This window comes from Phodopus roborovskii, unplaced genomic scaffold (assembly GCF_943737965.1).
Source record: "Phodopus roborovskii unplaced genomic scaffold, PHOROB, whole genome shotgun sequence".
Lineage (NCBI taxonomy): Eukaryota > Metazoa > Chordata > Mammalia > Rodentia > Cricetidae > Phodopus > Phodopus roborovskii.
This window is the reverse complement of record NW_026126434.1, coordinates 18,077,143-18,100,188: the sequence shown is the minus strand read 5'-3', so window position 1 is coordinate 18,100,188 and position 23,046 is coordinate 18,077,143. Positions and strand designations below refer to the sequence as shown.

The window sequence follows — 23,046 nt, the reverse complement described above, 5'->3', positions numbered from 1 at the left end:
GTTAGAGGTTGACAGTAATCCTAATTCACTTTTTTTTTTTTTTTGAAGAGTGTTAATTGTATGTGTATACTGGTGCTCCGGGAGGCGTTGTGAATCCACCTACGTGGGAGCTGGGAATCAAACTTGGGTCCTATGCAAAAGCTATATGTGTTCTTCATCTCTAAGACTCTGCGGGCTTCTAAACCGTTTTTCTAAGTGGACACATACTTTAAAGAGATGGACACTATATTTATTCATGGCAATGCTAGGAATTGAAGGCAGAGCATTGCACATATTGAACAAGCACGGTCTCACCAGCCGGAGCAAGTTGTTTTTGTTTTTGTCTTTCTCGGGCTCTCTGGGTACATGGCTGGCAAGGTCAAAGACAGAAGGGATGGAGGCCCAGTGTGGCTTTGCGGGACCCACAGCGGAGCCGGACCAGATTTGCTCGCAGGACCCACAGTTGAGCTGTCCACACCTTGCGTTACCTATAGCCAAAGCGGGTTAACGGCCAGACATAAAGAACTGGCAGGCCACAGGGCGACAGTCCTCCAGGTACGCTCACAACTGGACCACCTGTAAAACCCGGCCAGGATAGGCTCGCCCGGCCGGCGCAGACGCAGTCACCGCCTTGGCGCCCAGGGCTGTCCCGCGGCTGTCAAATCCTCACCGGTCCTCCGAGTTGGGGCCTCCGCGCATGCGCGACTCTACCGGCGCGCCCTCACACGCGCTCCTCCGGCCTGCCGCGGCGCCTGCGCAGTGGCTGTGAGTGGGCCCGGAGGTCGCGTCTTTCCCGGATCTCCGTGGTCCCCAGCGCTCGCCCACGCGGTCCTGCCACGGCCTTCCCGCTGCCCGCACCATGGGTGCCAGCTGCGACTCCTCAGTGCGAGGTGAGCCGCCCGCGGCCGGTCCCCGCCACTCTTCCGGACCGTCACCTTGACCTGCACAAGGGCAGGCGCAGGCCTGCGGGGAGGTCTCGGGTTGCCGGATGCTGATGCGGGCCGGCATCCCGGTCCTGGACCACTTTCCCAGCCAGCCACTTTGTGAGCAAACCAGGCTAAGCGGGTCACAGTCCACCCCAAAACTCCTCAGACCCTTAGTCCCTCCCAGGGCACCGAGAGATGTGGGGAAACTGGCAGCTTCCTGTGAGCCTGTGACCATTCCGGGAATGGTCATGTCGTAGCTATCTTGCTGGCTTTGTGATACAAGGTGAAGAAACCCAATCCGAGCCAGGTCTTGACTTTCCCAATTTCTTATGCACTTGCACCCGGCCACTTGTGGCAGTGGTCCCAGGAACAATTGAAAATAGCGTTCTTCCCTAGCTTTGAGAACAGTATTTTGCAGAAATCTGGTTGAAATATTGGGAATTTGTGAAACTTAGGGTAAGGTGATAAACTGTTAAAATTAACCACAGGCTATGCGGTATACATGATAGCCTCTGCCCAGGTATAAAATGCCGCACCCCAGGGTTTGGTTACTTTTAACCTTAGTTGAGTAAAGGTAAAAGTTAATTATGATGAGCCTCATTGATTCATTCAGCAAATATTGATTATAGTACTCGATTCTGTAACCATTCCTAGTTTGGACCTTAATTTTGTAGTAAGGTTCTATATACTGGATGTCGATGTAACTGAGAGAGAAAAACTTTTTGTTGTTGTTATAACATTTATTTGTGTGAGACAACTTGTAGGATTTGATTCTCTCCCACCCTGTGAGCCTCAGGGATCAAATTCAGGTTATCAGGTGTAATAGTGGGCACCTTTCCCACAGAGCCATCATGCCCAAACATTTTTAAGCAACTAAAGACAGAGATAATTATTTCGAAAAATTTACTCCAAAGGTTAGCCATCTTGGGACTCTTTTAAATACACTAACTTTGGTGAGTTTAATTTTCCTTATGGTTTTTAAAATCTGGGGTTTTGTTTTATTGTTTTGTTTGTTGTTGGAGGATTTGTTGTTGTTGTTGAGCCATAATCTTTACTTGTAGTCCGGGCTAACCCTGCACTCAAAATCTTCCTGTATCAAATTCTCCAGTGCTGAGACCTATGCCACCATACCTGAAAGAACAATGTTCTTGGCAATAAGACTATTGCATAAAATAAAATCCTCATGTGGTTTGTGGTGCAGTTGTTTTAATTTTGTAGGAGCACTGTTGCACATTCGTGAGGTGAGCCAAAAGATTGCAAAATATGTTTTTGTTTGAAATTGGGGATCAGATGTTGAAAAGGGAGTTAAATACCCAGGGACTTGTCACCATTTGCAAGCTAGTCTTTCCTGCAGTCAAAAGATAAGGTTTTGATTTTGCTTAATTTGTGGACACAAGGAAACCCAAAGATGACTCTCCATTAGTTTACCACTATCTAAGGAATATGAAACCTCTGGGTGGAACTCCCAGGTACTTCAAGTTTATGGGGTAACTTTTTAAAAATAGGAATGACAGATCATTATGAAGGCCATGGGGAATAGGGAGAGTCCCAAAGGCTTTGCCAGTCTCTTCTACCAGCTGCTTCCCTCTCACAGTTGAAATATAGTCTGTCTTGGAAATAAATCCCACCCCCTTTTAAGATTTATTTATTTTATATGTAGGAGTGTTTTGGTGGCTTGTATGCTGGTATATGGTGTACATGAGGTGCCCATGGAGGCCAGAAGATATCAGTCAAGTTACTCTAGTCCTGGTGCCAGGTACTCTGGAAAAACAGCTTTGCTCTTAACTATTGAGCCACATCTTTCCAGCCCTGGAAATACACCTCTTAATGTTTACTTCTACCTTGTAAAAGTGTTGTGGTTTGCTTTTTTATTATTTTTTTTTATTTTTTATTAACATAGAGTCTTGTGTAACCCAGGCTGACTTCTGACTTGATACATAGCAGATGATCACTTGGAATTCCAGATCTGCCTGCCTCTACTACCTCTTGGGTGTGGGGATTGTAGGTATACAATATCATACCTAGTTTATTTGGTGCTGGAAACTTTACGTAGGACTTTGTGTGAACAAAGCAAGCAGTGTGCCACACCCTGGACCCCCATAGTTAACATTTCTACTGGTATTTAGTTGAGAAATAATATATTGATTTACAGCCAAGTGTGGTTGCAAATAACCTGCTATCCCAGCCCTTTGGAGGCTAAGGTTGGAGAATCAAGAGTTGGAGGTCAGTTTGGGCTATGCAACATGACTATCTCAAGAAAAAAAAAAAATTAAAAGGGGAGTGTCTATGCTTGTAGAATTCCTTATACTGGGGAGGGAAAGCCTGGGGTCCAGAGGGAAGGTGGTTAATAAATAATAAGTAGGTATCAATCCAGGACTGGAGTTAAACAGAGAGAAAGCAGAAAGTGATGGAACTTTGGACCCTCCCCATAGTCAGATGAGATAGTTTGGGCATGTATCATTATGGTTTCTGGAAAGTGGCCTCTGGTGCCCACATATGCAGTCTCATGGTTCTTCCTCTTACCCAATAGATGGCCTTTCGGAACTCATTCTGATCTCAATGCCTCTACACCTCACAGAGCCAGCTGTCATCCTTCACCCTTTCCTGTGCGCAAGGCTGACTAAAGTCACTCTCCTGGCTGTCTAGATAGCATTATCTTGTGCTATCTTACCAATGCTTGTTTTCGTTTGTTTTGTTTATTTGAGATAAGTTCTCCCTATGTAACCCTGGCTGGCCTGGAACTCCTATGTAGAATAGGCTGGCCTCTAGTTCACAGAGGTCTGCCTGACTCTGCCTCTCAGGGCTGGGTTAAAGATACAAGCTGCCACACCTGGATACTTGCTTTAAAACAAACTCCACATAAAGGCTATACTCTGTTCAGCCAAAAGTCAATCATAATTCACCTTTACCCCTAAAACCAAGAAGCCAGCTAAACTAAATATTCTCTCTCTCAACCTCTCTCTCTCCCTCCCCCCCTCTCTGTGTGTGTGTGTGTGTGTTTGTGGGCATTCCACACACATGACGTGGAAGGCATGCATTCTGCTGAGTGGAGTAGAGGTCAGAGGACAGCTGTGTAGTGTCTGTTCTTCAGTCCTGTGGGTAACATGGACTGAGTTCGGGTCATCTGCCTTTCCCAGCAAGTGCCTTTACTCACGGAGCTATCCCGCCCGCCAGTCTCTTAAATAGAAATTTCTGTTTAATAGATTACTTATTTTGTATGAGTTCTAGGAGACATGTCTCAGGTTACAGCACTTGGATGGAGGTCAAAGGACAACTTGTGGGTGTTATTCTCTCCTCCCACAGTGTGGGTCAAGGATGAAACTCAGGTAGACATACTTGGCAGCAACCACCTGTGTCACCAGAGCCCTCTTGCCAGCCCCAAGCCTTGTGCTTTACTGGCTGCCTTATCCAGCCTTCTCTTGCACATTTTCTTACTTGGACCTGTCCACAGGTTGTAAAGAGGGATTTATGTGTTTTCATGGGCTTTGTTGTCCACTCCAGACTCAGGTCATCCTAAGCACATAACCAGTGCTGGCCTGTCTGTTTATTTTCTTTATTTATATCCTTGCTTTCTGCAGACTCCTTTATATTTTCCCAGTTCATCCTATCACAGTATATAAATTCAGTAAGTTTTTTGACTCTTGGAAAGTTATTTAATGAATTTTTTTCCTGCAAAAGAGTGCACAGGTCACACTGAGAAAATAGTAAGTTGATAATAAGCAGTGGGATTTGGAGCTGAAATAGGAGCTTTGGAGGATGTTTTCTGGATGGGGAAGAGTAATCCAGTGCATCCCTGTGGGTGCCTGAGGTGCCCCAGGCTGATTGATGCTTTTTGTTTTCTGAGTCTGAGAAAGTAAATCTCAGGTCTAGAAAAAGTCATTTGATATAGGAGCATTGAGGCCATGGAAGTGACAGGTAAAAATCAAGGTGAATTGGGCATTCATCAATGTGTATCGCTCCCTTTTGATGCCAAAGTCATATGTGCCAAACCTTGATGAAGAAAAGAGCAGAACGGGAAGGCTTGGTTTCAGCACACTGCCCCTCCCCCTCTCCTGACCCAAGCACATTCCGGTTCTGTGGCAGTTGGTGGTAGTGGGTAGGTGAAGGTCCTTTGGACAAAAACTAGTCTAAAGGAAAAGAAGGGTGAGACTAAGTCAAAGCAAATGAACCCTCCCATCCCAGTTAAGCAGATCTGAGAGATTGGTCATACAGAGAGGGCTGTGGGTTTAGGAACAAGTCCAAGAGAAACCAGAGGCTGTAAAGCAGGCCCCAGGCAGCATGAGGAAGCAGAGAGCATGTTGCCCTGTTGTCTATCTCTAATCTTCCCTTAATGGTGTTTGTGTAGAAGAAAACAGGTTTGATAGATCTACAGGAACAACCCACCCTTAAGAACTGTATATAGCTAAGGAAGGAGGGCAGCCCAGGAAGAGGCTGGGAGGTGCTCAGGGTCAGAAAGGTGCCAGTAGAGAACAGTCCTGTCCTGTGTTGTCTCTGAAGTTGTGAGTGAACTTTAAGACTAACCCTGCCATGCTCTGAGTGCAGAAAGGTAGGACCCCAACAGGCACTCAGCTTCTGATGGTAAATTCGGGACTCCAGCTGACACCACGCACGCGTGCGTGTGCGTGTGTGTGTGTGTGTTACTACTCCTAAGAGGCAGACTTCTGCCATGCTTTGAGTGTTCCTGACCTGCAGTGGCAGGATGAAGCACTGAGTGTTCTTGAGTTATGTTATTTGCTCACTCTCTGATTCTTTTTCCTCTGGGTCGGCATTTGGATCGTTTTTATCCATCTCTGTCCTTCCCTTTTCCTTCTTTGCCCTGGAATTACCAGGCCAGGGGTTGTTCGCCTCTTTTTTGACAGAAAAAAAAAAAAAAAATGATTGAGGCTGCAGTAATGGAGTGATAAAATAGCAACATTTTTCCTTCCATCTGGAAACTAGCAATTTGTCTCTAATGAGATTAGAAAATTAGAATTTGGGAAGAAGGAAGAATAGACTCTCCCCCTCCCCCAGGCCTTATGTAGCTCTGTGAGTCTAAAGCGCTCACTTGGAGTGAGTTCAATGCTGTTCCTCTCGAACGCACATGATACTGTGACATTGTCAGGGTGCTCACTGCCTGTGTGCTGACTCTCACAGGACAGGCACCCTTGACTGTCCAGGGTCTGCATCTGTTGGGACATCTGTGGTATGGCTGCTTTTCTGTGTCTGTTCCCCTGTCTTTTCTTCCCTGGTCAAAAAATCTGAAGAAGGTAAAAGTTAATTTGGGATTTTTTTTTAATGTCATCCTATATATTAATGTGGTAATGTGAGAAAATAGGAGAAATGTTTAACACCTTGAACCAAGTTGATGTCGGCCAGTTGTACAAATCTCAGGACATTTGAAGTTTGTGGGTAATCATTAAAATAAAAACAAAAAACTTAACAGGAGGCGGAGCCTGGGCATCAGGGGTGGGATAATTTACCTGCAAAGTGAAGTTCTTGCCAAATAGGGACTAAGATCACACTGTTTAAGGAGTTATGCTATCTTAATTTTAAAAAAGGGTTATAGCTGCCTTTTGAGTTCCTATCACAAGTCAGCAGACACTGTGAAATTGAGGGTCCAATGTCTAGCTAAGGTTGGCCTCAAACTCTTCCGTCTAAATTGTGAGTGACTTCAAATCGGATGTGTTCCTGAACTATTTGTTGAAGGGGAAGGCTGGGAGTCAGGCAGAGCAAATTAAATGTTGGTCCAGCTTGAACACTAAATTTCAAGAGAAATTTACACAGAATGCATAGGTACAAAAAACATTCTGAAGGGCCGGGGGGTGCAGCACAGAGGCAGAACATTTGACTAAAATACCCAAAGCCTTGGGTCAGTTCCCAGTACTGTGAAAAGAGAAAAATTGCCTGATGAGGTCCAAAGGTGTGAAGCTGTCGGGTGAGCACTGGTCATGTGGCACCTGGGAATAACAAAATGCCAGTTAATGTTTATTTTAGGTGCCCCAGCAAGAAGCAATGGAGATGGCCTGGGATGGGAACCAATCTAAATTGGTTTTGCAGAGAAAAATGCTACTGTAGTTGAAAATAGAGTCCCTGATCCATAGAGTGTGCCCATTGGAAACATTGGATGGAAGCTATTAAATAAATGAGAAGACTAGGATAAAAAGGGTTGCATGGGGATGAAGGATCTTCTACTTGAAGCTGTTACGATTTCACTCCAGCCCGCCTTTAATCCCAGAACTTGGGAGGCAGAGGCAGGTGGATCTCTGAGTTTGAGGCCAGCCTGGGCTACAAAGGGAGTTCCAGGACAGCTATAGCTATACAGAGAAACCATGTCTCAAAAAGAAAGAACAAAGAAAGGATTGAGTTCCAGTCTTGGTTTGTGTAGGCACCATCAGACCTGTCCCACTGTGAGACAGACAAAGCAAAAACATCCTGGGGTCCACTATGCCTGTGGGATTGTGTTTGGCAATAAAATGTTTTTTGTACTTATCTCCTTAGGGCTTTATCTGATAGTCTGGGAACTCATTTCAGACACTGAAGACCTGACTAAGGAAGTGCTAGGAAGCAGCCCAGTGTGTTTATCCTGACCCTGTTCAACTTCTTCCTGCAGCCCCTCCATGCTGGGACTAGACAACTCTCTTCCGAGGCTAAGGCCAACCAGATAATGCTGAATTTGGCTTCTGCCGTCACTGTCTGGAGCCGGGGTGGCTGCTAAGCACTTGGGTTTCTAAGGAGTCCTTGGATGCAGAAGGAATAAATACATGGCCTGTTAGTCCAGTAAATTTTTTTTTTATTATTATTAGAAAGTAGAATAACATTTTGCTTAAAATGCAGTTTTAGGAAATTCAGAAAGAAAATAGAAATGAAGAATTTATTGAATGTTTCATTTGAGACTGTTAACAGTTTGCTTTGTATTTTAGTAAGAAAGCAATTTACAAATTTTGGTATCCTCTGAATAACTTCAGACCTAGCACCAGCCCTGCCAGGCAGATGCTGGGGGTGCTCTGTGATTGGGGGTGGGCTTTACAGGTCTTTATCTTGTCTAGATCTGGTTCTGTTTGTGTTAATGTAGAGATTCATTGGGTTTTAGTAAATTAATACATTTCAAAGCCACTATGGGTTTTGCTCTTTAAGTGAACTCATTTTGCCAATAGCATCCATTACCCCCCCATCTTTCTGTTTTGTTTATAGCCTGAATCTTACCTTTCAGGTTTTGTTTTCTTTAAGCAGTAGGTATTGCAGGCATACAAGCTACTGAAAATGATGGGCACTTGGAATATTATCGAGCCTTGCTTTCCTTCCCTTTGCTGTCTTAGAGAAGGGAAAACCATCTCTGCTTTCCCTCATTACATTAACTTAGCTGTCCACTCAGTAGTAAAAACACATCTGCATAAGTGAGGGCCATGGAAAGCCGTGAGAGAAGAACCACTCACCACCATGTTAGAGTCATTTCATAACACTGGCATGATGGCTCAACAGGTAAAGGAGCTTGCTGTCAAGCCTGTAAACCTGAGTTAGATTCCCAGGTCCCACATAATGGAGGGAGATTCCAGATCAACTCCCACAAGTTGCCCTCTTGACTCCAGCATGTGCTGTGAGCACATGCCACCTGCACATAACAAATAAACGATGCTTGTCAGGTTTCACGAGCATTGCTGTCTCTAACAGTCCCTCCTTCCCTTGCCCATTGCAGTTGAGTGGATTGCAGCCGTGACATTTGCTGCTGGGACAGCTGCTCTCGGTTACCTGGCTTACAAAAAGTTCTACGTTAAAGATAATCGTACCAAAGCTATGGTGAACCTTCAGATCCAGAAAGACAACCCCAAGGTTGTGCACGCTTTTGACATGGAGGACCTGGGAGATAAGGCTGTGTACTGCCGATGCTGGAGGTCCAAAAAGGTGAGCACTGCACCCATGTGACATTCAAGGCTGGCGGAGAACTCTCTCCCTTCTTGCTTCTGTAAGTCTGTTCCTCACTGGTCTTCACATACTGCTTTCTGTTTGTCTGAAACAGGGTCTTGCCAGGTAGCTCAGATTGGCCTCAGACTTGCTGTCCTGCTGCTGCCTCTGCCTCAAGCTCTGGGATTGCAGGCTTGTCTAACCATGCACAGCTTTCCATGTGCTTGTGGAATATATTTTCTCAAATTTACAGTTGTCATGCAGTGAAGTCACATCATACCCTCACTGAATTAAACTGAGTTAACCATCATCTTCTTGCTTCACCAAAGGTGGAGGAAAAATCTCGTTGATTTTCTGTTGGGAATTCTTCCCCAAAGGGACTTCAAAGGAAAGTCTACAGCCTGAGTACAATGAGAAATAGATTCAGCAAAGTGTGTGTTTGAGACAGGATCTTGCTGGGTAGCCCATGTACCTACAGAGGCTCACTTCATAGCCAGGCTAACCCTGCACTGGTGCCAGTCTTCTGGCTTTGGCTCCAGAGTGTGGATTACAGGTGTGTAGCGCCTCACCTGGCTTAGATTTCTTACTGGTAAATACCCTAAGACTTCCTTTAGCTGCAGTTTCTGTAATTAAATACCTGGCTCTTTGAATCCTTTAAAATCCACTCAATGTGATGAGAATTATACTCTTCGAGATGGAGGTGACACCACAGCTCTGGACATGGACCATGGATTCCTCTTCCTAAACATCTTCACATATCTGAATTTCAGATATTCTGAGAGACCCGGTGCTGACACTGAATGTGCTATTGTTCACATTCATGAAAAATGGATTTCCCGAGATTAATTTCCAAGGCTATAGCATGTGCTGGGTTGGGAGTATAAGCAGTGGTGGAAAGCTTACCAGAAGTCATGAGCTTGGTCCCTAAATCAAAAAGAGAGAAAAGATGGAAGGAAGGGAGGGAGGGAGGGAGGGAGGGAGGGAGGGAGGGAGGGAGGGAGGGAGGGAGGGAGGGAGGGAGGAAGAGAAAGAACACACATAATTTTAAGCACCATTTTCTGAAATTGTAGTATGTTGGAGGCTTTCCACCGTGGAGAATACTGTAATGAATTGTGTCATAAACATGGAGAGGACTATATGATACCTAGTAGAAAATGTGTTTGAGGAAGTAGGGGAGTATTTTATTTACTTATTTATTTTTAGATTTTTAGCTTTTAATATCTCTGTGTGTGTGTGTGTGTGTGTGTGTGTGTGTGTGTGTGTGTGTTGATATGTTCACATGGGCACAAGTACCTGCAGAGGCCAGAGACATCAGATTCCCCGGAGCCTGAGTTCCTTGCAGTTATAAGGTGCCGGGAGCTGGGCTTCAAGCTCAGGTCTTCTGCGGGAGCAGTGCACACACTCTTTGCTGAGCCCTTTCTCCAGCGCAGTTGGGAGGGGGTGTGCATATTTTAGTTTTTTAGTTTGCATGCTAAGAAATGGGCTTCACGTGCCATTTTCATGAATATATATCATATTTTGTTCTTCTTTGCCACCCCGCCCCCCCACTGTCTTCCCTGCGCTCCTCCACCTGTCACCTCTTACTGATCCCATTTCTAACCCCTAAGAGTGCCCCTTTCAGCTTTAAAGTTAGTGCCCTCTCCTGTTCTGGTTCTCCCTCCCTTTATCCTCCATCATCATCACAGGAAATTATGTTTCAGTGAGCACTTCTAGTAGCTCGGTGTTGTGTGGGCCAGGAAAATGCATTACTGTGTCCCACGATGGCTTGATGTGAACACAGGATGTGAACTGTAGGTACTCCTGGAACTACTGTGACATAATCTCTTGGTGTCTGTAGACTAAACATGTTTTAAAAGGTGTGCCTGCATAGGCCCCGTTGTTACTGATGACTAAACCAGACGAAATAAAAATGGAGGCTTTCTCTCAGTCAGACACTCTTCTGTCAGCGAGTTAAATGTAAATCCCTAAAACTGCTCATTGTGTATACCTGCTCACATGCAAACATGGGTGTCACAGGTAAGTCCTGTGTGTGTGGTTCAGGTGCATTGATAAATGGGTGTGCTATGCCTGAGGCTAACATTTTCTGAGAGTTGGGCTGCCTCTGGGAAAATGGAAGACATATGCACAAGCATACGCAAGTATTAGGAATGCTTTCTCAACATATGAAGAAAGCAGTCATGAGGAAAAGTGGGTGGGTGAAGACTCCGCCCTCCAGGGATGAGTCCATGAGGAAAATCAGTATGATTTTACCTTGTGGTTTGGGCCATGGGTCTTTCAAAGGTAACTTACATTAGGGTGCGGCTTTTTGTGGAAATGGAGAGAAATGAACGGGACCAGTGGGAAACAGTGACCTTTTCAAAAGACTCATTTTTATTAGTTTTAATTGTGTGTATGTGCATGGGTATAGGTGCCCACAGAGTTGGGTCCACCTGAAACTAGAGTTAATAGGCAGTTGTGAGCCTCCTGACATGGGTACTGGGAACTGAATGCAGGATCTCTGGAAGAGCAGCGTGCTCTTAACCACTGATGTCTCTCCAGCCCTGGCAAGGACTGCCTTGTCAGGGAGACTGGGCAAGAAACCACAGGATCTTGATTTAAAGGGGAGGAGGGAGTGTTTAACAAAAACAAGGAATCCAGTTCAAATAACTAATGTTCTCACAGCAGTGCTAAAGAGTTAGTTGCAAAGAGTGGGTTTGAGGTGATGGTTGAGTGGAAATGTGTGGCAGCAGTGGGTGTGACGTAGGGACACGGTGGCAGCAGAGGCCAGCAGAACTGGTGAGTCAAGGTGGACTTGATAAGAATCAGAGATGAAATCTCCAAGAATGTTCTGCTTCTGGACAGCTCAGAGTCAGGAGATAGCACAGGCCCTGGGGGAGAAGGAAAGACAGCGTCAAAGGAGAGCTTTGGCCCTGGTGCTGAGCTGGCCTGTCAGGGAGGCCAGGTGAGTGGGTGATGGTGGGAGGCTCTTGGATTAAGCAATTAGCAGCTGACCTTTTGCTGTTGTTTCAACAGATAATTAAAAGTCTGTGTCCAAGTCAGGTGAAAGCCTATGTCACCAAAAACCAGACGCCATCAGTATGAGCATCTGTGCTGAGAGTAGATGGGAAATAGGGCTCGCAGAGGCAAGAGGGAACATCCTAGGGTTGACTTGTCCCATGAAGTAGATAGACATGAACCTGAGAAAGAATCAAGGACGGGTACAAGCTAGTGCTCCAAATGCCTATTAAACTGTGAGCCATCCAGCTGTACACCCCAAGGATGTTCTTCTTTCTCACAGTCCAGACGGCCATTTCCTGTCCCCAGCACACCTGTGGCAGCCACAGCAGTCTGTAGCTCCGGTCCAGGAATTAGACACCCTCTTCTGGCCCTCATAGACACTGCATACACACAGTGTACTGATGTACATGGAAAGAAAATAGCCATACACATAACATAAAAATAACTAATTAAAAAGAAAAAAAGCCTGCCATGACTCCTGGTCTGTTTTGTAAGCACAGCAACAGGAAGCCCCTGTCCTGCAGATGTTGGCTCTTTGGAGTCTCTCTGAAAAATACTGGCAGAGACTAGCTTGTCCCTCTCCCAACAGACCCAAAACTATCAGTTATGCCTGGGATGTGGAATTAGTAAAACAGAGGACTGTTGGGAATTTATAGTTATATTTCCAGAAGAAACCGTCTCCATGAACCATTCATAATGAACTACATTAAAGGGGAAAGCACAGGGGCTCAGGAATTAGCAAAATGGAAACCCTGGAGCAAAGGTTACTGCAAGGGTAATTGACACAAGAGTACTAAGCAAATTGATCCTTTGTTTTGGTTCTGTGAGACAGGATTTCATGCAGCCTAGGCTAGCCTTGAACTTTTGATTCTTCTCCCTCTGCCTCTCAAGTGTTGGCATTATATGTGCCTGCCACTACACCCGACCACAAATTGATTTTAATGGACTAAACTTGAACTCTTGCAAGTAGAATCATGGGCATAATTGTGGGTAGAGTGTTCATAAAACTCAGGATTCAACCCTCAGCTCACACCTCAATTTATTTTTATTTATTTATTTATTTTGGTCTACTTATAAAGAGGGAAAATGCATAGGTCACTAGAATAGTAGCCAGTAAGTAGTCAGAGCTAAAGCCTTTAGAATGCATCACCAGATGGCAAAGGGAAGTTCGAGTAGCAATGTAGATTTTACCCTCTGTCCATTTCTTCCTCCTGTTCAATGAAGTACATTTGCTAGCCAAGAAAAGTAGGAGCTATGATACTTGGGAATCAGGCATCGCTACCCCTCTGCGAGCACAGAGTGATGTAGGGAATCAGACCGTTTACAGTTTCTCTCTCTCCCTAGTTTCCGTTCTGTGATGGGGCTCACATAAAACATAATGAAGAGACTGGAGACAACGTGGGACCTCTGATCATCAAGAAAAAAGAAACTTAATGGACATTTTCGGTGCTGCACCCCAGAGTGTTGTGATGTCACCTGATTGTTTAATTAGAATTAATTAATTAATGAGATGCTCACTCTGTCTGATTGGCCTCCCTGGGTTCTAGATATGGTTGGTACCTTGCAAATCACAGCTTTCGTGTTCATGGCATCAGCCTTGCTGTTGGAACATCGCGGTGCACACTTGTTGAAAGGAGGAGGAGATAAAAAAGAAAGGCTAAACCAACCTCATGGTATATGGGTTATTTTGGTCTTGCAAGGATCCGTTCCTTTACAATAATGGTCTTAGAATATAGTTGTATCTTGAAGTTAACGTATTAAATTATTCTCAAAATCATGTACATGTACACTGTACTTGTAAATTTAAAGAAAAAAATCACCTTTTCGTATTACTTAGTTAACTTGGAAAGTAATAGAGTGTGATGACTTTGCATTGATTTCTTACAGCATAGGAGAAACCTGCCATGACCTTGACTGTCCCTGTGGCCAAGGTGATGACATGGATTCAGCTTGTGTATCTTAATGCTTTCAGTCAGAATTAATTGAATGTTATCCTCTTTAAAGTCGCCCAGGTCAACAATAAAGGGGCAACAACTTCCTTATGCTCATCTCTGTGGATATTTAATTGATCCACTCTAGACACCCATGACAGAAACCTAGACCACAGTGATATCAGTTAAGTAGTCACAAAGAGTACAGGGGTGGTGGCTCTGTGGATAAAGTGCCCATGTAATAGCCAGGCGGGCATGGTGGCTTGCCAGTGATCCCAGCCCTCAGTAAGGGTCAGCAGAGATACCTAGCCAGCTAGACGAGTCAGAATCAATAGATCTAAATTCAACCAAAGACCCTGCCTCAGTAAATACAGTAGGGAACTATCAAGGAAGACATTGGCATCAACCTTAGCCTCCCTTTGAACATACCTCCACCGTGTGCAGCACACACATGTGAATTGATTATACACATGTACATCACACATCCATATGTGAAAACAAAATAGAATATAGTCTTTTAGACTATTTAAGCTCAAGAGCAGAAGGGCAACAAACCGAAGGTCATGATGAGATTCAATAGCCATGCTCAAGTATATTGATCTCAAAGCCACACGACCTTGCAGAAGGTAACACGTTTCACTTAAAAGCATAAGAAATTCTTATTTCCCACTCTGGATAACCAAGTGCATGGCTTAAGCTAGTAAAGAAACTACTTTTGAAGATAAAAAGGACCCCATCTTCCTTTAAATTATACAGTCTTTTTCTCACAAAGGCTTGAAGACAAGTATTAATATGCACAGTTGCTACTCTGCCTGAACACCTGAGGCTTCCCTCCTCCTCATTGACAAACTGAGCCCTGGTAAGCAATGTGCTGCCCTCTATAACACTTACTGACCTCAGCAAACCACTTGGCTTCTCAGCCTGAGTGTATGAATGTTGTGTGTGTTTGTATGTGATCACATGTGGAGGCCAGGGGTCACTGTTGGGTTTCACCAGTTTGGCTACATTGGCTGGCCAAGGAACTCTGAGGATTCCCCTGTCTTCCCCCATGCTCCAGCACTAGATTCCAGTGCTGAAATTCTAGGTACACCTAGCTTTTTTATGGGGGCCTGGGGGTCCAGACTCCAATCTTTACACAAACCACAACAGGCATTTTACCCACTAAACTATGTCCCCAGCCTGTTTCTCAACCTTTTCAATCAAGGAAATTGGACTAACTGACCCTTCTGGGGTTTGTCTCCAGATTGTAGACTGACATGAAATGTGTGGCTGTTTCCCCAGGAAGGGGAACCACTAGAAGACTATCAACCAGGACTGACTGCAGAGAGGCCTTGAACTCTTGGTGTTTCCAGTGTGAGGGGCCATGTCCAGAGATGCAGTGACATGTGTCTGACCAAAGTGTACTCCCCATAATTGGAAATCACAGTTTGTAGTATAATGGACAAGATAAACATTTAATCATGGCATTGTATGATAAGGGTTATTTGATAAGTGATAGCTGCTCCCAAATTGGTGGATGTTTTTTTTATCCATTATGGTGACATTTGATGTTAAGATAAACGCTGCCTAAGGTCTCTGGTTAGTAGCCTAAGTGGTATAGGCTCTCTTTGAGAGTGTACTCTGCTGGTGGACCAGATTTGTTAGAGACAGTGTCTTACTGTGTAGTGCAGGCTGGGTTTGAACACAGGCATGCCTCAGCCTCTTGCATGCTAGAGTCACAGGCCGAAACTACCACAATGGCCTGTCTATGACAGGCAGAGCCACATCACTTCTCAGCTTTTTAAATAGACATGATGGTGCTGAATGACACATGAGACATTGGTCCCCAAATTTTGACTAAGATCAAATGTTTAGCTATTCAGGAAGGAAAAATAATAATAAAAAGTCATCTGCATGAATTTACATTTTATTGTAAGACAATTCCAATATCTATGGTAATCCAGTATTCATTGAAATGTTGATAGTGATACCAGTTCCTTTAAGTATCCTTCCTTCCTTCTTTCCTTCCCTTCCTCACTTCCTCAATCTCTCCTTCCCTCCCTCCGTCCCTCCCTCCCTCCCTCCTCTCTTCCTTCCTTTCTTTTTTTAGATAGGCTTTCTCTGTGTAACAGCCCTGGCTGGCTGTCCTGGAACTCTCTTTGTAGACTAAGTTGGCTGCTCAGGATTAAAGGCATACTCCACCACCACCCAGCGAAGTACTTTTCTTGACAAAAAGAAGATTGCAGCCATATATTTGTCCCTACTATCTTTAACTGCTCTAGGAACTCACAAAGTCTGAGTTGCACCAAGCCACAGCCCTGTCTAAAGCTCTAGGGTGTGTTGATGTCAGTGCAGTTTGATGCTTGACTTAAGTTTCAAATCTGATAGTGGGTTCAGCATGTTGCGGGTTCATGGGAAGTTAGTAATTGCTTTCAACGCTTTAGACTTTACGCTCAGTTTACCCCCATGGGTCCAAAGCAAGGGCAGAGCTGCCTGACTTCAGGTGACAGCCACACCATGTTTGAAGGAAGATTCCCAAAGGTGAATTTCCGCTGAGCCTTGGCCTTACCCGAGCAAAGCCCAGGATTATTACAGCATAACAAGACTGGGCCAGGAGTCAGCTCAGTGATTTAGTCCCTGCCTTGCATTGCAAGGCCCAGGTTTCATTCATGAGCACCACAGTCTCAAATTTCATAGAGGGATTGCACACATGAATATGTTAGCTGAAATCAGGATTAAAGTAGAGAACAAAGATGAGTAAGATTTTTCCATCTGTCAGTAGTACTGCCGATCAGAGGCATTACCTCTCGTGTATCTGGAATTAGTTATTCTTCTCCTTCCTATGGCAAAAATACCTGAGAGTTTGGGGGTACATCCTACAGTGGCAGAGAAATCCTGAGGCAACGGGTCACATTTTTCACCCTTCCAATTAAAGCAACTTCCCTCAGAACCCTGCAAACCCTAGATGAATTTACATACTGTTTCCGCTTCAGTCTTGGGTCAGAGTGCCACCTAGTGCACAGCCTCTGGTACTGACAACATAGAACCATAAATTTCGTGATTTTTTTTCTTTTTTTTTAAACCCATCTGGTTGTGTACTGAAGTCCCTGACCTTGTGTTCCCCCTAAAGTGGGGGGGTCTCTTTCAGCAGCTGACATTTGAGACTTCCTGTGGTCTGGACATCTGGTTTGGGAAATGACCAGTGGTGCTCTTAATCCCTGAGGGCAAATTTTAGTTAGTGCCTAGAGCAGCATTCAGTGGATACTGTTTCATGTTAACACCTACATGGGATGCACCTTTAAAGGCTACAAAGAAACCAACCTTTCTATTTTCTCCTCTCCAAACCCAAAAATCCATCTTGGTTTCTTTATTTTACTTGTTTGTTTTCTCTGTTCTGGTATGCTATATCTAATATGCTAAACTTGAATTGTTATGTTTTTTTGTTTGTTTTGTTTTTGTTTTCTTTCCCAACCAGGAAAACATGCTGAATAGCTTGTCCTAACAGTCTTGGCTGTAATATATCTAATCACTAGTAAAGCTAAGACTTAGCTGGCATAAAAACCAGCTGATAAACCAAGTTTCACCCAGTTGAGGGTGCAGCTACATGGTAGAGTGCTCACCTAATGTGGCTTGATTCCAACACTGAAAAGGTAAAAGCCACACACCTCTGTCCAGGCTGTTCTGAGCTAGCATGCCCAGGGTGCATCAGAGAGAGGGGTAGTGTCCTTGATGCTGCAGCTTTCTTGATACAGCCCATCGCCCCATGACAAGGTCATCTGCTTTGTTTGTCCTCACTCCCTCCTCTAAAAAATTACATTGGGACTAAAGATATGGGTTAGACGTTAAGAGTATGTAGTTTGTGCTCTTACAGAGGACCCAGGTTTGGTTCCCAGGGGATTTAACACCTCTAGTCTCCAAGGACACTTATACACGTTTATATACCCACATACAAACACAAATGCATATGCATGATGAATTTTTTCATGTATGTGCATTTGTCTTTTTGTCTGTGTGTGTACCACATGAGAACAGGTGCCCAGAGAAGTCAGAAGAAGGCATCAGATCTCCCTGGAGTTGGAATTGGCAGTTGTGAGCTGTCTGATGTGAGTCCTGGGACCCAGGACCTCTGCAAGAGAACCAAGTTCTCATAATGGCTGAGCCATCTCTCCAGCCAATCCCCTACCCACTCCATAGTCAGGAGAGCCTCTTAGTGACTGAGCTGACCACTGTCTACAGTGCTGATCAGGCAACTACTCATGCTACAAGGTGATAGCCAGCCTTGACAGCTTGCCCATCTTCTGTTCCTTTGACCTCACTTTACAAAAGTTACAACTTCCGGAGCTGTTTCAAGAGATATGATGACAGCAGTTGCTGCCAAAATTGGGGTGACAGGCTCTGGGGCTGGGGTATACTGTATTGGAATCCTCATTGTTAATTAGGACAGGAACCTTTGAAGCAGTAGCCCTGCTACACCAGTCTGGGCTTTGTCCCTTTGTAGGCCAGGGCTCCTTGTCATTCTTCTCTTCCTCCAGGACATGTGAAGGAGTTTCTCCACCTTCCATTGTTTTCTCCAATCAGTCCTGTGCTCACTGTCACCTCTGTGTCCCTGACAGTCTGGACAAAATGATTGAATTGGGGATGGCAGAGAGAAGGTCAAATATGTATTATTAACTGTAAGCAAAAAAAAGCAACTGCTAGCAGGTTGTGGTCTGCCCAGCCTGCTAGCCATGTATCTTCTCCTTGGGGCAGCATGGATGTGTATAATGATTGAAGGCTCCCATACTAGACTGAGATTCAAGCCCCTACTCACTCTCACTTTGTTGGGTTCTTGAGATTATTCTCCGCAAAATTTTACATGTCAACTGGATAGGACATAGGATACCCAGATAATTGGCCAGTCAATAATTGGTGATATAGGTGTTTGTTTTAGAGTAAGATGGAATTAAATCATTAGGTGAAATAAAGCAGATCCATCAGTAAAGCACCACAGGCCTCATCCAGTTCTGAAAGGATCAGGAAGGCTGGAGTATGGTTCAGTTTCAGAGCCCCTGGCTCTGGATTCACTCCTTGGCAGGAATTTACCACCAGGACCTCATCAGAGAGCATAGAAACAGTGGCTGCTGCTTAGGCATCATCATTACATAACGAGGAGATGCCAAGCCAGATGTTCCCAGACCTCTGTACAAACAGTGCTGGCTTTTGAAAAAAATTAATTAAATGCAAATGTTAGTTGTTTTTCTGCCAGCACAGTGGCTACACCTGAGTCTACTGCTGTTTCAACCAGCAGTTTCAATTGCACAGTTATTGGTCAGCTTTTCAGGCAGTGGCTGTCCACCTACTGCCACTGCTACCAGGTGTAGTTTTCAACTAAATCTCTATCATTCTATTTACTAATAAAACTCAGGAGTCAGAGGCTCGGAAAGGTTGGGGAGCAATTAGCTAGACTTCCACTCTGCCAAACCAAAACAGATGGCCACACTGTCCCTCCCTGCGCCTGTCTCTATCCATCCTCCAGACTCTCTCTGACTCTCTACAATTGCTTTCTGCATACTAGTTGCTGGCCATGCCTCCTGACTCAAGGTTGATTTTTCAACAGGAAAGCAAACTTGGGGTTCACAGTGTGATGGAATGTGCTGAAACAAATTTTAACTGACACTAGATTATGACAACAATAAAAACTGCATGGGAGCATATAGCTCATTGAGAGAGCACTTGCTTTGCATATGTGCAGCCCTGGGTTCAATCCCCAGTATTGCAGTAGAAGAATAATTGCTTATGTGGATTATCGCATGCCATTAGGATACAACTATTCATCACACAGTGTTTAAATCAATGCAAACATCTACATCTTCAAACACTTGTCATTTTTCTATGGTGAAACATACAAAGCCATATTAGTTTTGTTTTTAGATGTGCTTCCTATGACTGCTAGCTTTGTCACCCTACTGTGAAATAGAACACAGCTTCTTGCTCCTTATCTGTAACTGAGCACCCATCTCTCACCCACTTATTGTCCCCAACCTCCAGTGATCATCGGTCAGCTTCTGAACAAAGCCTTTTCACAATGCATCTATGAAAAACTGCCAGATGCCTGTTTTTCTTCATGTGGCTTATTTCACTTAACAACATGTTGTCAAGTTCCATCTATGTTATAACAAATGACAGGTCCCACCAAGTGCTTACAGGTACCATGTTTTCTTTGGCCATCTGTTGACAGACACTGCAGTTGATTTCATGTCTGACCACTGCTGCAATAAACGTTAAGAAAACACATGTCTGTTGCAAATTAAGCTATACCATATATAATTTCAAAGGGGGTTGTGTTAATTATATATAATAATGGTACTATAGCACTTGGTCAGGTCGTTAACCCTCCTGAGCCCTTATAACACAGGAGTTATAGGACTGTCTCACAGAGTGGTCATGAAAACAGAACACAGGTCATACACTTGTCTAAAGGAAAACATGACAGAATTGGTTACAAATCTAATTGGCTTTTGTTAGAGATTCGTGACATTGAAATAGCCTCAATTCTACAAAATAGGACAAGGACTCCCATTGGGGCAGGAGTAAAACAAAGTTTTATTGCACAAGAACAGTACACAGACAATAAAAGTTCAAGCAAAGCTGATATGTATAGCTCTGGGAACTGAACACATGACCTCATACATGCTAGGCAAGTGCCTTACCTCTGCAGCACACCCCAGCCTCACATTCTTCTCTGCAAAGACAGAAGCAACGGCCAGCTGATCAACGTGGACTCTTGGTTTTCAGAAGAACTGCTCTGTACCAAGTGAGCAACATGCCCACTTCATGGCATGCTTGAGATGGTGTGTGCTAAATGAGTACTCTGCTAGCTGACTACATCCCAGACCCATCTTTCCTTTTTTTTCTAACTCCTTATTTGAGGTGACTATTGACAGACAAAGCAGATATTGGCCTCCCCTGTCTCATAGTACCTGCAGACAGTCAAAGCCCTTCATAACCTGAGCAGAGCTTAGCATTTTCTCTGTCATGCACACCTCCTCACCTGTTTGATGTTTAAGCCTCTATTCATCACTTAGTGTTGCCCACACTTATCTCCATCTTTCAGTCTTCACGTCTGCTTATACCACTCCATCTCACTCATGCTTTGTTTCATGGTGCTGGACATTGAGCCCAGGGCCTTGTCCACCATAGACAAGCTGAGCGAAACCTCCATCCGTGAATATCTTTTCCTTTTCCTTGCATTTTCTTAGAAAATCTTTCTGCTTCTACTTGCAAGTTTTCTGAGTATTTTTAATTTGCTACGTTCTGTGTATGAAGTATATAGTGTAAATGTAACTTGTGGCAGGATGTGGTGAGTCCTAGCACTCCAGAGGCAGAGGTAAGAAGATTGCTGTGAGTTAAAGGCCAGCCTGGGTTTTCATAGAAAGTTCCAGGCTAGCCTCGGCTATACAGTGAGATTGGTCTCAATAAGTAAATAAATAAACGAGTGTCATTTGCTTATAATACAACCATTCTTCCTTTTAATATATTTTAATGTGATTGTACTGGTACCAGTAGTCCAGTCCTATTTTTAAATGATTTCTTATTTTCAGCTTCTTTTTTAAAAGCAATGCTCTACTGTGTGTGTGTCGTGCTTGTTTTGTGGTTGGTTTGTGAGTTTCTTGTGTCGAGTTTTAAAACTTGTGGTTTTGTTAATTTTTTTCTCCATTATTACAAAGTATATTTAACCCTGTGTGTGTTTGGTAGCATCTACCCTCTGCAGATCAACATACAGCATGAGATGGATCAGAGGTAGTGAGAGAGAGAAAGAAAACAGATTGTTGCTGCAAGGCTTTTGAAGGAAATGTGTGCTGGGATGCTCTGCAGATGGCTGCATGAAGAGCAAAGCTATTATTAACTCAAACTAGCAAAGCAGAGAGTCACACCTAATATTAAACTGCAGTGACAAATGAGATGATGTGGGAATGGGAGTGGAGATTTAAAAAGAAAAAGAGGGTGGAAAACCTAGAAAGGACCTTAATTCAAATGAGACTTTAACATAAAATGTGTCATTTCAAGCCATCAAAGAAAAGAAAGAGACATTAATCAAAGCATGCTGCTGAAGTGACTGGGTAGCCAACTGGGGAAGTGTTAGACCCCTCGTACTGTCTCTGTTGTACAACACTGCAGACTTAAATGGAACAATAAACCCAATGGTAATTCATCAATGAAGAATTGTAAACCAAATTCCAGATTCATTCCCTCCCCCAAAATATAAAAGCAAAGAGACTCTAGAGTTTTGGAAGATAGGATTATCTTAGATAAAGAGTTCATAACAACTTTTGTATATTAATAATATTTTTAAAATATTGTACTACTTAGAAAAATATGTCTATAGGAAAATCACAGACAAACAAATACTCATTTTCAATACTCTACAACAATGTTATTTAAAACAAAACAAAACAAAAAAAGCCCAACCTCATAGCCAGGTGATGGTGGCACATGCCTTTAATCCCAGCACTTGAGAGGCAGACGCAGATGGATCTCTGTGAGTTTGAGGCCATCCTGAACTACAGAGAGTCCCAGGACAGCCAGCGCTACACAGAGAAACTGTCTTGAAACAAAACAAAACAAAACAAACTCATAACATTTAGAAAAATATAACGCTATAGAAATTAAGAGTTGGGTATAATTCTGTTTGTTTGTTTTTGAGACAGGGTTTTTCTATGTAGCTGAGGCTGTCCTCAAACACAGGGACCTCTTGTCTTAGCCTCCAGGGTACTAGGATTGTAGGTGTCCAAGGAGTGTGACTCTAAACCTGGCAGTGTGAGGCACGGCACTGGAAACAGGAGAGTTAAATCTCTCCCTAGAACACTGTGAGCACCATCCCCTTTCCTACCCTCAGAAGTGCCAGTGAGGGTTCACTGTGAGCATCTGTTGCTATGGAGGAGAACTCAATCCCAGAGTACCAGATACAGCAAGGGGCTGGACAAAAACACCCCTAGCATGGCTGGATGGAATTCTGCTTATGAAACAATGAGACATGAGCCCTTTTCTTCCTGCTTTCTTACCTTCCTACCCCCTATTAACCCCATCCCAACATGAAAACTGAAAGAAAGTGTTGGTATCACAGAGACCCCTGAAGTATACCCACCTATCACTTCTGAGAACAAATAGCCAAAGATCACAGACTTTGGAGGTAAAGATAATATATTAGATAATATGGAAATCAGAAGCAAACAAACAACATCCAGAAGAAATATGAAATTCTTAGCTACAGCCTCAGCATTATGACAGACGGGGAGCTTAGGGATTGTAGTGAAAGACCATTGCTTTTTGCCAGAGCCCTGAGTTCAATACCCAGCACCAGATAAACAAACAAATGA

At 43.9% G+C, this 23,046-nt stretch overlaps 1 protein-coding gene across 2 annotated transcripts; it reads left to right on the top strand.

Annotated features, from left to right (window-relative positions):
• The first annotated feature begins 685 nt into the window (after window positions 1-685).
• On the top strand, window positions 686-13,822 carry Cisd1 (CDGSH iron sulfur domain 1). Of its 2 annotated transcripts, none has more exons than XM_051186888.1 (3): window positions 686-869; window positions 8,578-8,783; window positions 13,125-13,822. In XM_051186888.1, exons 1-3 carry the CDS (start codon window positions 839-841, stop codon window positions 13,212-13,214), a joined length of 327 nt encoding a protein of 108 aa, XP_051042845.1. In that variant the 5' UTR covers window positions 686-838; the 3' UTR covers window positions 13,215-13,822. The 2 variants fall into 2 exon arrangements, with proteins under 2 accessions (XP_051042845.1, XP_051042846.1); XM_051186889.1 differs by lacking the exon at window positions 686-869 and adding an exon at window positions 7,496-7,652.
• The last annotated feature ends 9,224 nt before the right edge of the window (window positions 13,823-23,046 follow it).

What these genes read in the sequence shown, in the direction of transcription:
- Cisd1 (XM_051186888.1), top strand. Translation starts at nt 839, where the DNA reads ATGGGTGCCAGCTGCGACTCCTCAGTGCGAG. An exon ending in CTGCGACTCCTCAGTGCGAG is followed by an intron (nt 870 to 8,577) that starts GTGAGCCGCCCG and finishes TGCCCATTGCAG; the next exon opens with TTGAGTGGATTGCAGCCGTG. An exon ending in GATGCTGGAGGTCCAAAAAG is followed by an intron (nt 8,784 to 13,124) that starts GTGAGCACTGCA and finishes CTCTCTCCCTAG; the next exon opens with TTTCCGTTCTGTGATGGGGC.